Source organism: Oncorhynchus kisutch, linkage group LG26 (genome assembly GCF_002021735.2).
Source record: "Oncorhynchus kisutch isolate 150728-3 linkage group LG26, Okis_V2, whole genome shotgun sequence".
NCBI classification, from domain to species: Eukaryota; Metazoa; Chordata; class Actinopteri; order Salmoniformes; family Salmonidae; genus Oncorhynchus; species Oncorhynchus kisutch.
Genome location: NC_034199.2, coordinates 18,940,723 through 18,954,872, shown reverse-complemented (window position 1 = coordinate 18,954,872; position 14,150 = coordinate 18,940,723). Strand labels below are relative to the sequence as shown.

The 14,150-nt window shown below is 45.4% G+C and overlaps 1 protein-coding gene across 2 annotated transcripts in view; it reads right to left on the bottom strand.

The window, feature by feature from the left end:
• Window positions 1–11,815: 11,815 nt before the first annotated feature.
• The window catches only part of vwa8 (von Willebrand factor A domain containing 8), a 91,335-nt gene continuing 89,000 nt past the window's right edge, over window positions 11,816–14,150 (bottom strand). The window contains exons 45-46 of one of the 2 annotated variants that reach the window (XM_031805606.1): window positions 13,406–13,516; window positions 11,816–12,093 (exon numbers count right to left, since the gene is read on the bottom strand). In XM_031805606.1, the coding sequence (XP_031661466.1) occupies window positions 13,408–13,516 (109 nt within the window). In that variant the 3' untranslated portion in view covers window positions 11,816–12,093; window positions 13,406–13,407. Of the gene's footprint in view, window positions 13,517–14,150 lie in introns of both variants that reach the window. The other variant, XM_031805605.1, reaches the window with a different exon arrangement.

Here is a 14,150-nt window from a genome sequence, read left to right as displayed (position 1 = left end):
AGCTGTTCAGGGAGCTGTTGGTTCCAGACTTGGTCCATCGGTACTGCTTGCAGTGCAGTAACAGAGGACAACAGTCTATGACTTGGGTGCCTGGAGTCTTTGACAATTTTTAGGGCCTTCCTGTGACAGCGCCTGGTACAGAGGTCCGGGATGTCAGGGAGCTCGACCCAAGTGATGTACTAGGCCGTACACACTACCCTCTGCAGCGCCTTGCAGTTGCCATACCAAGCGGTGATGCAGCCAGTCAAGATGCTCTCAATGGTGCAGCTGTAGAATTTTTTGAGTATCTGAGGGCCCATGCCAAATATTTTCAGACTCCTGAGGGGGAAGAGGCGTTGTTGTGTTATCTTCACGACTGTGTAGGTGTATGTGGGCCATGTTAATTCCTTAGTGATGTGGACACCACTACAGCCCTGTTGATGTGGATGGGGGTATGCTAGGCCCTCCATTCCCTGTAGTCCACAATCAGCTCCTTTGTCTTGCTGACATTGAGGGAGAGAGGCACCACACTGCCAGGTCACTGACCTTCTCCCTATAGGCTGTCTCATCGTCGTCGATGATCAGTCCTACCACCATTGGGTCATCAGCAAACTTAATTATGGTGTTTGAGTCATTGTAGCCACGCAGTCACCACCTGGGGGTGGCCCGTCAGGAAGTCCAGGATCCAGTTGCAGAGGGAGGTGTTCAGTCCCAGGGTCCTGAGCTTAGTGATGAGCTTGGAGGGCCCTATGGTGTTTAATGCTGAGCTGTAGTCACTGAACAGCATTCTCACATTTGTGTTCCTTTGTCAAGGTGGGAGAGGGCAGTGTGGAGTGCAATAGAGATTACGTAATCTGTGGATCTGTTGGGGCGGTATGCAGTTTTAAAATTTGTATTTAATTTATATTTAAAATTTTACTCCCCAATTTCGTGGTATCCAATTGTTAGTAATTACTATTTTGTCTCATCACTACAACTCCCGTACGGGCTCGGGAGAGACGAAGGTCGAAAGTCATGCGTCCTCCGAAACACAACCCAACCAAGCCGCACTGCTTCTTAACACAGCGCGCCTCCAACCAGGAAGCCAGCCGCACCAAAGTGTCGGAGGAAACACTGTGCACCTGGCTACCTTGGTTAGCGTGCACTGCGCCCGGCCCGCCACAGGAGTCACAGGTGCGCGTTGAGACAAGGATATCCCTACCGGCCAAACCCTCCCTAACCCCAACTACACTATGCCAATTGTGAGTGGCCCCACGGACCTCCCGGTCGCGGCCGGCTGCGACAGAGCCTGGGCGCGAACCCAGTCTCTGGTGGCACAGCTAGCGCTGCGATGCAGTGCCCTAGACCACTGCGCCACCCGGGAGGCCCTTTGGGCGGTATGCAAATTTGAGTGGGTCCAAGGGGTCTGGGATGATGGTGTTGATGTGAGTCATGCCAGCCTTTCAAAGCATTTCATGGCTACAGATGTGAGTGCTATGTGGAGATAGTCATTTAGACAGGTTACCTTGGCGTTCTCGGGCACAGGGACTGTGGTGGCCTGCTTGAAATGTGTTGGTATTACAGACTGGGTCAGTGAGAGTTTGAAAATGTCAGTGAAGACACTTGCCAGCTGGTCAGCACATGCACTGAGTGCACGTCCTGGCTATCCATCGGGCCCCACGGCCTTGTGAATTTGAACCTGTTTATAGGTCTTACTCACATCATCTATGGAGCGCGAGATCACACAGTCGTCCGGAACAACTAGGTCTATAATCAATAGCCTAACAGTTAATATGCATTGCTTTATAAATCATCCATATATACTGTATCTACAGAATCAAGACAGATCCTTCTTCTGTTGCCTGTTTGTTTGTTTAATAATACTGGTTCCGTGAGCACCAAGTCTCATGCACCCGCAAAATGTTGGATAAAGCAATTCCACAAATTTGTCTGTTTTAATCTTTGCTATGCTGTAACAATGGCTTTACAATTGTTTCTTGTTAAAACAGCCTCTCTGGTACGACTTATAATTTACTGAGTGTTGTTTACACTGTTCCAAATGGGTAGCAAAAGGATATTGCAATTAACAGCACTTGTTTGCCATAATATGCATGTAGCTCTCACTCCCATAAACGTATTTTTATTGATCTCTTTCTTATTGTTATTATTATTATTATTCATATCACCATTATAATGTCATTATCAAATCAAATTGTATTGGTCACATACACATATTCAAAATGTGTTATTGCGGGTGTAGCGAAATGCCTGTGTTCCTAGCCCCAACAGTGCAGCAGTGTCAAACAATTCACAACAATACACACAGATCTAAAACTAAAAGAATGGAATTGAGGAATATATAAATATTAGGACGAGCAATGTCGCATTGACTAAAATACAGTAGAATACAGTATACAGTGCATTTGGAAAGTATTCAGAACCCTTGAATTGTTCCACATTTTGCTTTGTTCCAGCCTTGTTCTAAAGTGGATTAAATCATTTTAACCCCTCGTCAGTCTACACACAATACCTCATAACGACAAAGCAAAAATACGTTTCAGAAATGTTTGCTAATTTATAAAAAATGTAACATAAGATTTACATAAGTCAATCCTAGCGTCGTCCGGGTTTGGCCGGGGTTGGCCATCATTGTAAATAAGACTTTCTTCTTAACTGACTTGACTAGTTCAATAAAAGTTCAATATAATATAAATACAAATAAATTAAGTCTTCAAACCCTTTACTCAGTACTTTGTTGAAGCACCTTTGGCAGGAATTACAGCCTCAAGTCTTCTTGGGTAGGACGCTACAAGCTTGGCACACCTGTATTTGGGGAGTTTCTTCCATTCTTCTCTGCAGATCCTCTCAAGCTCTGTCAGGTTGGATGGGGAACTTTGCTGCACAGCTATTTTCCGGTCTCTCCAGAGATGTTCAATCGGGTTCAAGTCTGGGCTCTGGCTGTGCCACTCAAGGACATTTAGAGACTTGTCCACGAAGCCAATCTTGCATTGTCTTGGCTGTGTGCTTAGGGTCGTTGTCCTGTTTGAAGGTGAACCGTCGCCCCAGTCTGAGCGCTCTTGAGCAGGTTTTCATCAAGGGTCTCTCTGTACGTTGCTCCGTTCATCTTTCCCTCGATCCTGACTAGTCTCCCAGTCCCTGCCACTGAAAAACATCCCCACAGCATGATGCTGCCACCACCATGCTTCACCGTAGGGATGGTGCCAGGTTTCCTCCAGACGTGATGCTTGGCATTCAGGCCAAAGAGTTCAATCTTGCTTTCATCAGACCAGAGAATATTTTTTCTCATACTCTGAGAGTCCTTTAGTGTCTTTCGGCAAACTCCAAGCGGGCTGTCATGTGCCTTTTACTGAGGAGTGGCTTACGTCTGGCCACACTACCATAAAGGCCTGATTGGTGGAGTGCTGCAGAGATGGTTGTCCTTCTGGAAGGTTCCCCCATCTCCACAGAGGAACTCTGGAGCTTTGTCAGAATGACCATCAGGTTCTTGGTCACCTCCTTGACCAAGGCGCTTCTCCCCCCGATTGGATCAGTTTGGCTGGGCGGCCAGCTCTAGGAAGAGTCTTGGTGGTTCCAAACTTATTCCATTTAAGAATGATGGAGGTCACTGTGTTCTTGGGGACCTTCAATGCTGCAGAAATGTTTTGGTACCCTTCCCCAGATCTGTGGCTCGGACAATTCCTTCGACCCCATGGCTTGGTTTTTGCTCTGACATATACAATCAACTGTGGGACCTTATATAGACAGTTGATTGCTTTCAAAATCATGTCCAATCAATTAATTTATCACAGGTGGACTCCAATCAAGTTGTAGAAACATCTCAAGGATGATCAATGGAAGCAGGATGCACATAAGCTCAATTTTGAGTCTCATAGCAAAAGGTCTGAATACTTATGTAAATAAGCTATTTCTATTTTTATGTGTTATACATTTGCTCAAATTTATAAAAACCTGTTTTCGCTTTGTATCGTGTGTAGATTGATGAGGGGAAAAAATTATTGAATCCATTTCAGAACAAGGCTGTAACGTAACAAAATGTAGAAAAGGGGAAGGGGTCTGAATAATTGTACTGTACATATGAAAATGAGTAAAGCAGTATGAAAACATGATTAAAGTGACTAGTGTTTCATTATTAAAGTGACCAGTGATTCCATGTCTATGTACATAGGGCAGGAGCCTCTAAGGTGCAGGGTTGAGTAACCGGGTGGTCTCCGGCTAGTGATTGCTATTTAACAGTCTGATGGCCTTGAGATAGAAGCTGTTTTTCAGTCTCTTGGTCCCAGCTTTGAGGGACCTGTTCTGACCTCACCTTCTGGATGATAGCGGGGTAAAATTTCTTCAGCCTCCTGAGGTTGAGGAGGTGCTTCTGAGCCTTCTTCACCACACTGTCTGTGTGGGTGGCCCATTTCAGATTGTCAGTGATGTGTACGCCAAGGAACTTGAAGCTTTTCACCTTCTCTACTGCGGTCCCATCGATGTGGATAGGGGGGTGCTCCCTCTGCTGTCTCCTGAAGTCCACGATCAGCTCCTTTGAGGGAGAGGTTATTTTCCTGGCACCACTCCGCCAGGTTCCTCAACTCCTCCTTGTAAGTTGTCTCATTATTGTTGCTAATCAGGCCTACTACTATTGTGTCGTCTGCAAACTTGATGATTGAGTTGGAGGCGTGCATGGCCACGCAGTCATTGGTAAACAGGGAGTACAGGAGGGGGTTGAGCACGCACCCTTGTGGGGCACCTGTGTTGAGGATCAACATAGTGGAGTTCTTGCTTCCTACCATCACCACCTGGGGGCGGCCCGTCAGGAAGTCCAGGACCTAGTTGCACAGGGCGGGGTTCAGACCCAGGGCACCAAGCTTAATGATAAGCTTGAAGGGTACTATGGTGTTGAAGGCTGAGCTATAGTCAATGAACCCCAGTCTTACATAGATATTCCTCTTATCCAGATGGGATAGGGCAGTGTGCAGTGCAATGGTGATTGCAACGTCTGTGGATCTATTGGGGCGGTATGCAAATTGAAGTGGGTCTAGGATGTCAGGTAAGGCGGAGGTGACATGATCCTTAACTAGCCTCTCAAAGCACTTCATGATGTCAGAAATTAGTGCCATGGGGCTCTTGTCATTTAGTTCAGTTACATTCGCTTTCTTGGGTACAGGAATAATGGTGGACATCTTGAAGCAAGTGGGGACAGCAGACTGGGATAGGGAGAGATTGAATATGTACGTAAACACTCCAGCCAGCTGGTCTGCACATGCTCTGAGGATGGGGCTAGGGATGCTGTCTGGGCCGGCAGCCTTGTGAGGCTTACTCACGTCGGCCATGGAGAACGTGAGCCCACAGTCCTTGGGAACGGGCCGTGTTGGTGGCACTGCGTTATCCTCAAAGCAGACGAAGAATGTGTTTAGCTTGTCCGGGAGCAAGATGTCTGTGTCCGCGACATGGCTGGTTTTCCTTTTGTAATCTGTGATTTCCCGTAGACTCTGCCACATACGCCTCATGTCTGAGCCGTTGAATTGTGACTCCACGTTGTCTCTGTACTGATGTTTTGCCTGTTTGATTGCCTTGAATAACTACACTGTTTGTTCCGGGTCTACCATATTCCCAGTCAGTAATAAGCATCATCAACAGGGGGAACATATTGGGTGTACGCGGATAAGCTGTAGAAAGAATATATGCATTCATAAGACTTGCCCATAAAAAATACAATGTTCATAAGAAGTTCACAATGGGAACAACATTCCCAATATACACTTCCTGACGAACTCAATCACTGTGTCCGTGTATACGTCAATGTTATTCTCAGAGGATACCAAGAAAATATCCCAGTCCATGTGATCAAAACAATCTTGAAGCATGGATTCCGATTGGTTAGACTAGCGTTGAATTGACCTTAGCACAGATACTTCCTGTTGAGTTTCTGCCTATAGGAAGGGAGGGGCAGAATGGAGTCGTGATCTGATTTGCCGAATGGAGGGCTGGGGAGGGCCTTGTAGCCATCCCGGAAGGGGGAGTAACAATGGTTGAGAGTTTTACAGGCAATGTGTTAATAGAACTTCGGTAGCGTTTTCCTAAAATGTACTTTGTTAAAATCCCCAGTTACAATAAATGCGGCTCAGGATATGTGGTTTCAAGAGGGCCATTGTTATATTGGCTTGAGGGGGAATATACACGGCTGTGACTATAACCGAAGAGAATTATCTTGGGATGCAATATGGTCGGCATTTGATTGTGAGGTACTCTAGGTCGAGTTCCTGTACGTTATAACAATCACACCATGAGTAGTTAATCATGAAACATACACCACCGCCTTTCTTCTTCCCGGAGAGATATTTATTCCTGTCTGTGCGATGAACTGTGAACCCAACCTTGCTTTATGGACCGGGACAGTATATCCGGAGAGAGCCCTGTTTCCATGAAACCTAGTATGTTACAGTCCCTGATGTCTCTCTGGAAGGAGATCTTCACCCTGAGCTCGTCTACTTTATTGTCCAGGTACTGAAGATTAGCGAGGAATATACTCGGAAGCGGTGGATGGTGTGCACGCCCCCTGAGTCGGACTAGAAGTCCACTCAAAATACTTGCGTCTTGGAGCAGCCTCTGGGATAAGTTCAATTGCCTTGGGGGGGTACGAACAAAGGATCCAATTCAGGAAAATCGTAATGCTGGTGAACACTGGTGAGTTACCGCCGCTCTGATATCCAAACATTCTTATCATTAGTAGGCTTCGTATAGTAATAACCTTGTATAACCACCATAAAGCTGTTGGAAATATAATCATATTTTAATTTAACAGCACCTGTTTGGCACACATAATACTCACGCAATTTGAGACAGTTTGCTACAGCACACAGCAAATTTGCAGGTGTTAAAATCTCAGTGTTGAGGAAAAAGTGTTGTGAGTGTTATATCTGAGTTTTGTTTTTAGTGGGGTTGAAAGTGAAATCTGCAGTAAATAAATTAAGTGTTATTTGAATCACAGTGCAATCACCACTGCATGGTGTTGTTGTTACTCGACCGTGTTGAGCTAATTTCCATTAACTCTCTCAGAGTAAATAAGGCATTGGAGGGACCTCATTATCATATTACCCAGCATGCTTTGTTGCAGGTTGCGTATTAGTATAGCTTGTTTTAGTATCTGTTTCTGCTTGCACCTTGATTAATTGATCTTATGATACACAAAGATAAATAACATACATTTTTCTAAAGTAATTAAATCTGTAAGTGGTTGGACTTATTTCACCAGTTATTGACATGGTTGTTCCAGTTTAGATGGTTTAAGTAGCCTCATTTATCAATCTTCCCTTCCTTGTCAGTCATTCTAACTGCAGTTGCTGGTGACTAAAAGTTCCAATTGTTAGCTATCCTAACTCCGGCTGGATTCCAATTGGAATTATATAACACTTTGCAAGCCAGAATAATGTGACTTGCTGATGTGGCAATGTGAGTTTCAGACCACTGTGTTAGGTTAAAAGTAGGCGGTCAAAGTATGATATTGTCCCCAAAAAAGTTATGTATTGTCATAAATAATGACATTTGTATGATAAAATATTAACTTAGGTACTTGGTGAAGGCAACAGGACTGACAACCATTGAATATAGAAACCTTCTCATATTTAGTTGCTGAGTGAGAGACTTATCTATTCAAGCAAGAGAAACTATTTTTCCATGTGATGAGTAGGTCTCTACATGTTACAAAAACAGCACGCTTAGTGATGACAGATTAATCTATGCGAGCATGCAGAGATGTCAAGCTATGTTGATGTTGTCAAGGACAATATATTATCAACACATAGTAACACTGTTTGTTAAAATAACAGTTGTCATATTGTCAGGAACTTCTCTATATTACCATCTGCAACTTTAAGATTGTCACTTTGGGTTATTACGAAACTGACATATATATATATATGACAACTGGACAGTTTTGCACAGAGATATAAGGTTGTTTTGATGTTGTCAGGGACAACGGCCCTATTTAATTCACACGGTGGAGGAACCCCAGAAACAGAGGGGCAAACCACATCCTCTTGATGATGTAATCGACAGTACGGCAACAGGAACAGTAAGCTACACTTCTACAGGCACTTCAAAGGTCAAATAGGGGGTGCTGATATGTGTCCTGTTTCACTGCATGTACAAGTGGGTAACCTGCACGAGTGTGAGGTGTGAAATGGAAATGTGTTTCTTGCATATCTAAACTCCCTGAGAGAGTGGGGTCACAGCCAGGGATTTATCCCGTTTGAGTCGCTCTTATACTAAAGTTGAGCTTACGATAAGTCAATACACACCGATAAGGTTGGGTAAATCACACATACTGTAAGGATGTTTCATTTATAAAGCATCAGTATGGCACACAGAGACCCCACCCCACACACACAATGCTACAGGATCAAACTCTGTGTGTGTGTACGCCTTCTGCACTCCTCACTAAAGGTTTGTATGTTCCAGGTCTGCTAACCAACAAGGTTACTGAGTAGCCACAGCAGGTCAAACAATGACTTTTCAATAGGGTGATATATACTGTATGTTAATCACGTTGCTGAGCCTATAACTGCATGGTGGACTCAGGTCCTGTTGAGAGGGAAGGAAGTTTAAACTATTCAAAACATCATTCCTTATTGGGAGGAAGGACTGCTTATTATAGAGCTACATCATCAGTAGGCTACATGGTTGTTAGGGTAAAGATTTGAGTAGAGTATAGACAAAGATATTTATAACTACCCGAAGATAGTCCATCTGTGTCTTTTTCAACGGGAGATAATGAAGCATAGTGGGCAGAACAAGCAAGGAAGTGGGCAGAGCCAAGAACGAGCTAGCAAGATCCTGTTGCCGCGCTCTAGTGAATGCCTTCGCTGTGATGTGCGTGTGCAATAACTCAATTTGCCCTTGCACTCCTTGTAAACAATGCAAGTTTTAGAAACCTTGGCAAAGGGTCACGTCTACAAAACTTTGTGCACTATGTTTGGAACAGATTCTAGTTTAGGGAACAGAAAGCTGTATTGAGATCGGGCTTTTCTTTGATGAGAAAAGCAGCAGAATGTCGGCCCAGTTCCAACACGCTCCATCTTCTCCCACTGCCGGCTGCTGGGCTTCCTCTCATTACCATATTTGGTGGGGAGTGGAAATTCCAACCAGATTCAGATTCATACATCCAAGTGTAACATCTGGCTCCCTGTTATATCGGTGGTATAGGGTTATATCATCAGTAGGCTACATGCTTGGTAAGTTAGGGGATCTGAGGGATGTGCTGAAACCTGATCTGATAATCTGCTTACTAAGGCGGTCAGTCTGTCAGCAGTCTGTCAGTAATAGTCTGTCTGTCTTTAGGCCAGTCTGTCTTTAGGCCAGTCTGTCTGTCAACAGTGTGGTTCATTAGATTCTCCTCAGACTGCACTGTAAGGTCTCTGTCTCTCTCTGTCAGTCTGTGTGTGTGACTTCACAGTGAGGTGAAGATCTCAAAGAGAGCCTGTCAGAGGCAGGTGTCAGGTGGGTTGTGTGTCATACCTGGCTTGGTGTGTGTGTGTAAGTGTGTGTGCATTCTCACAATTAAGTATACTGTACATCTCAATGAGTCTTTCAGACATCAAGCCACCTACATGTGAGATCATCAGCCAGTGCCAGGTGTCAGCAGGCTGTGTGTGTATAGCCCCCCCTTCCATCATCAGTCTGCATGGTGGGGTCCCAGCAGCAAACACCTGTGGTGATTAGTGAGGGCTGCTATAGCAGAGCTGTCATTACTGCCTAATGAAGCAGCCATAAAACACTGGGGCTGCTGCCTCCTGTCTACACAGCCTGTGCGTGTGTGTGTGTGTGCAATGATCAGTAATAAAGTTGCCCCGTCTCTTGTCTGTGTTCACAACTGCAGGGAAAGCCTTTATGGGTCTCTGCGTGTGTGTGTTGTGTGTGTGTATCTGCATTAGAAGTGTTTTTACAAAGGTTTTCCCAGAATCCCGTGCCTGCACCTCTGTGCCCTGGCATGTGTTATTGTTTGACATCATCACTTCCTCTCCATTACGAGCTTCCTGTTCCCCTGGTTTACACATTTTCTGGGGGTGTTTAACTTTGATTTAACTAGGCAAGTCAGTTAAGAACACATTCTTATTTACAATGACGGCCTACCCCGGCCAAAACCGGACGCTTGGCCACCCTATGGGACCCCCATAGGGGCGGCAGGGTGGCCTAGTGGTTAGAGCGTTGGACTAGTAACCGGAAGGTTGCAAGTTCGAATCCCCGAGCTGACAAGATACAAATATGTCGTTCTGCCCCTGAACAAGGCAGTTAACCCACTGTTCCTAGGCCGTCATTGAAAATAAGAATTTGTTCTTAACTGACTTGCCTAGTTAAATAATGTGATACAGCCTGGATTCGAACCAGGAACTGTAGTGACGCCTCTTGCACTGAGACACGGTGCCTTGGACTGCTGCGCCACTAGGGAGCCTCATTACCATCAGGAAATATGTGAGACATTTTTCCACTATGGCGGACAAACAATTAACTGTCAATCTAGCTCTCCTATTCTATGGTAACTAGTGATCAATCAATTAACCCCCGACCAATCAATCCTGATTCCTGTTCAATGGCACTGCACGTTCACAGCAGTGTATAGTCCATAGAAGACAGGTCACATTGTGTGTGTGTGTGTTCCGGGACTGTACTCATTAATGTCATTTGAGCCCTGGAGCATAGAAAGCTCACAACAACAAGAGGTCAGACTATGTAACTAACCAACTGCTCCAGTTCTAGAACAGATTCAGGTCAAATAGTCACACTATCGAAGAGCAACTCCACTACAACCTACGAGTGTTAAGGGATCCTAGTTGTTCTGTCATTGGAACTGGCTGTATTCCAGTGTGATCACTGTTGTGTCTATGGCTCTGAGAGTCTGAATAGAAAATGACATAGTGTATCTCTATGGACTAAATGACCCTCAGACACGGAGCCCTGTGACGTGTGTTCTGGGGAAGCCCAGAACCTAAACAGTTGTCTGAATGGCATCTCATACACAAACAAACACAGCTATCAGCGATCGACTCACAGAACATCCCACACGTCTAGACGACTTCTCTCTCCATTACTGTCTGGGAGAGGGGTAAAAACAGCAGGCCCAGGGGAATTATTATCGTAGCGTGTGTGTGTCCTAGTCAATTTGTCATTGTTCCAACAGCGAGGGTGATAAACAGTGGACCAATCAAACAGCTTGTAGAGGAAGCAGACAGGACCATGTCATTACAAACAACACACTCCAGGGAGATTACTCCCCTATGAATAGAAGTTCACCCTAACCACTGATTCAGGGTCAGGTTTATGTTGACCCCCTTAATGGTTAGTTATGATTGGGGGGTAGGGTGATCTGATCCTAGATCGGTTGTCTCCATCTTACTTCCAGAAGCATAGTGGGATGGGGTAAGCCTTGGCCTGAGGCGGGGGAAGCTGGGTTACCCTAAGGGGAGACAAGGGTTTTCTTGTACAAGGCTAACAAGGATTGTAACAGTGCTTGGAAAAAGTGACCAGAAAATAAAATACAAAAAAGATCCAAACAGCTGGCACGCACACACACACGCACGCACGCACGCACACACACACACACACACACACACACACACACACACACACACACACACACACACACACACACACACACACACACACACACACACACACACACACACACACACACACACACACACACACACACACACACACACACACACACACACACTCTGTCGTGGAGGCATTCCAGGAACTCCCTCAGATTCTCAGAACAGGGCTAATGGTCTTCGCTAGCACAATTGGGTTCAACCATGACACATTACCCACCAAAGCCAAAAACAAACACAGGACATGACTGATAATTTATGAGTTTATTCCAACTTTGTACATATTTACACCATTTTATTCCATTATAATCAATGACAAACAAATCCACAAACAGCATGAAACAGATGGATCAAACACAGCAGCGATGTCAGGAATTACTAGAATCATAACGGAAGAGATCTGATATACAGAAGTGTTTAGACAGGCCACAGTTCAATCACGCCACTTCAGGTAGGTCTGTAGTCAATCTAGTCAGACACGTCCAACACACAGATAGCAGAACACACCCACCAACAACCAACCCTACGAGAGAGAGAGCAACAGAGTCAGAGTGGAAACAGGGCACTATATTCCTCCATCACGCCAGGGAAAGAGAAAGAGGTCAAGCTACTGAGTGAAGAGATAAGGAGTTTGCACGTGTGCACTGTGCTACCCAACACTGGCGAAGCAAGCTTCGGAGAAATGACAGATGATACCTCTCTCTTTCTCAGTAGTTGTTTTCCCCCTTCCCTCCCTCCCCTCTATAGAATCTCTCTGTATCCTCCAAGAGCTTCTATTAATCACACACTTTCCCCAGCAACACACATCACTGTGTGTGTGTGTGTGTGCCAGTGTTTGTGTGGGTCCTGTAATGAATGCTCAGATTCCTGGGGGGGCTGAGAAGAGCAGTGAGCGTCACAAGGTCTGGTGGTCAGGAAGGGAATGAGCAGTGCTTGTTGATCTAGATAGAGCACGGGACACCCCCCCCCCCACACACACACACACACACACACACACACACACACACAGAGATGAAGGTGTTGCTCAACATTTAACTGAGCGTGTGCAGTCAGACGGGAAATTCCCCCCCTCACAGTCCCGGCATTCCACAGGAGCCAAGTTAGTACTGGACACCCCGTGTGTGTCTCTGTGTGTGTGTCAGGTCAAAGGGCACAAGACAAAGGATGTCCAAAAACAAAGATGCTTTCTCAAGTTCACTTCCGACCGACATTGGACAAACACAACCTTGTGTGTGTTTGTGTGTACCAGGGCACCAGCATCTGCCCAACACACCCTAAAACAACATCCTGGTCCTCACTGTCTTGACCTTAGTCTAGGGGCCTAAGAAATGTTAATAAGCAGCAATGTTAATAAGCAGCAATGTCACTTCAATGTAAAGTTATAACGCAGGGTTATGAGCTGTGGCAAAACACAACTCAACATTCATATATTTACATTTGAGTCATTTAACAGACACTCTCATCCAGAGCAACTTACACAAGTAATTAGGGTTAAGTGCTCAAGTGCACATGGGCATATTTTTCACCTAGTCAGTTCGGGGATTCGAACCAACGACCTTTCGGTTACTGGCCCAACGTTCTTAACCGCTAGGCTACGTGCCACCCTACATATAAGACATTCATAAAATCGTACATAAAAAAACAACAACATACAAATTTATGTCAGTAGGACATTCTAACGGATAGTACTGACAGCCCATTCACTGTGTGGCCCTGTAGTCCTGAACACAGTCATCTGAAGGCCATTGTCATTATACTTCACACACTGTCCTGATAAGCCAGAAACGATGTGGTGTCACTGAGTTGGCGCTAAAGCCTGTGTGTGTATGTCTCACTCTCAGGCACTGGACAGCATGGTGGAGGTGAAGATCTGTTGCAGGATCTGAGGGATGTGCTTGGTGTCCATGGCAACGAAGGACCGCCCAGCCGGCAACGTTCTCTGGAGCCTGGAGAGAGACAGAGAGAGACAGAGAGAGACAGAGAGTGAGAGAGTGAGAGAGTGAGAGAGTGAGAGAGCGAGAGAGTGAGAGAAAGAGAGAGAGAGAGAGAGAGAGAGAGAGGAGAAAAATTACAAAAAGCCAGAGAGAGAGAGAAGAGCGAAAGAGAAAGAGAGCGATAGTGACCTTCTACTGTCAAATGTCTGAACAGAAATAGATGGCAAGATTCAACCCACAGTGTGTTCAGTAGCTGAATGTGGACACTCCATTGAGAAAGAGACCCCACTTTCCGAGGACAAATGTTCCAGATGTTCCCATGAGCCAATGAATGAACGCGAGACAATAGCTGTCATTGACAGGCAGAACTGGGAAGAGGGAGATGTGGTAGTCAAAGTCAGTAAGATACTTTCACTGACTTTACCCCTTTCTCTCTCTCTCTCTCTCTCTCTCTCTCTCTCTCTCTTTCTCTCTCTCTCTCTCTCTCTCTCTCTCTCTCTCTCTCTCTCTCTCTTCCCATAGTTAGCTGTGTCCCTAAATCCCCCCCTTCACTCTTTCTTTTCCATTTTATTCCGGTCATTGTGTCATGATGATCACTGCTTTTTAGGCCATGGCAGTGACCAGCTTAGAGACACCACAGCCACAG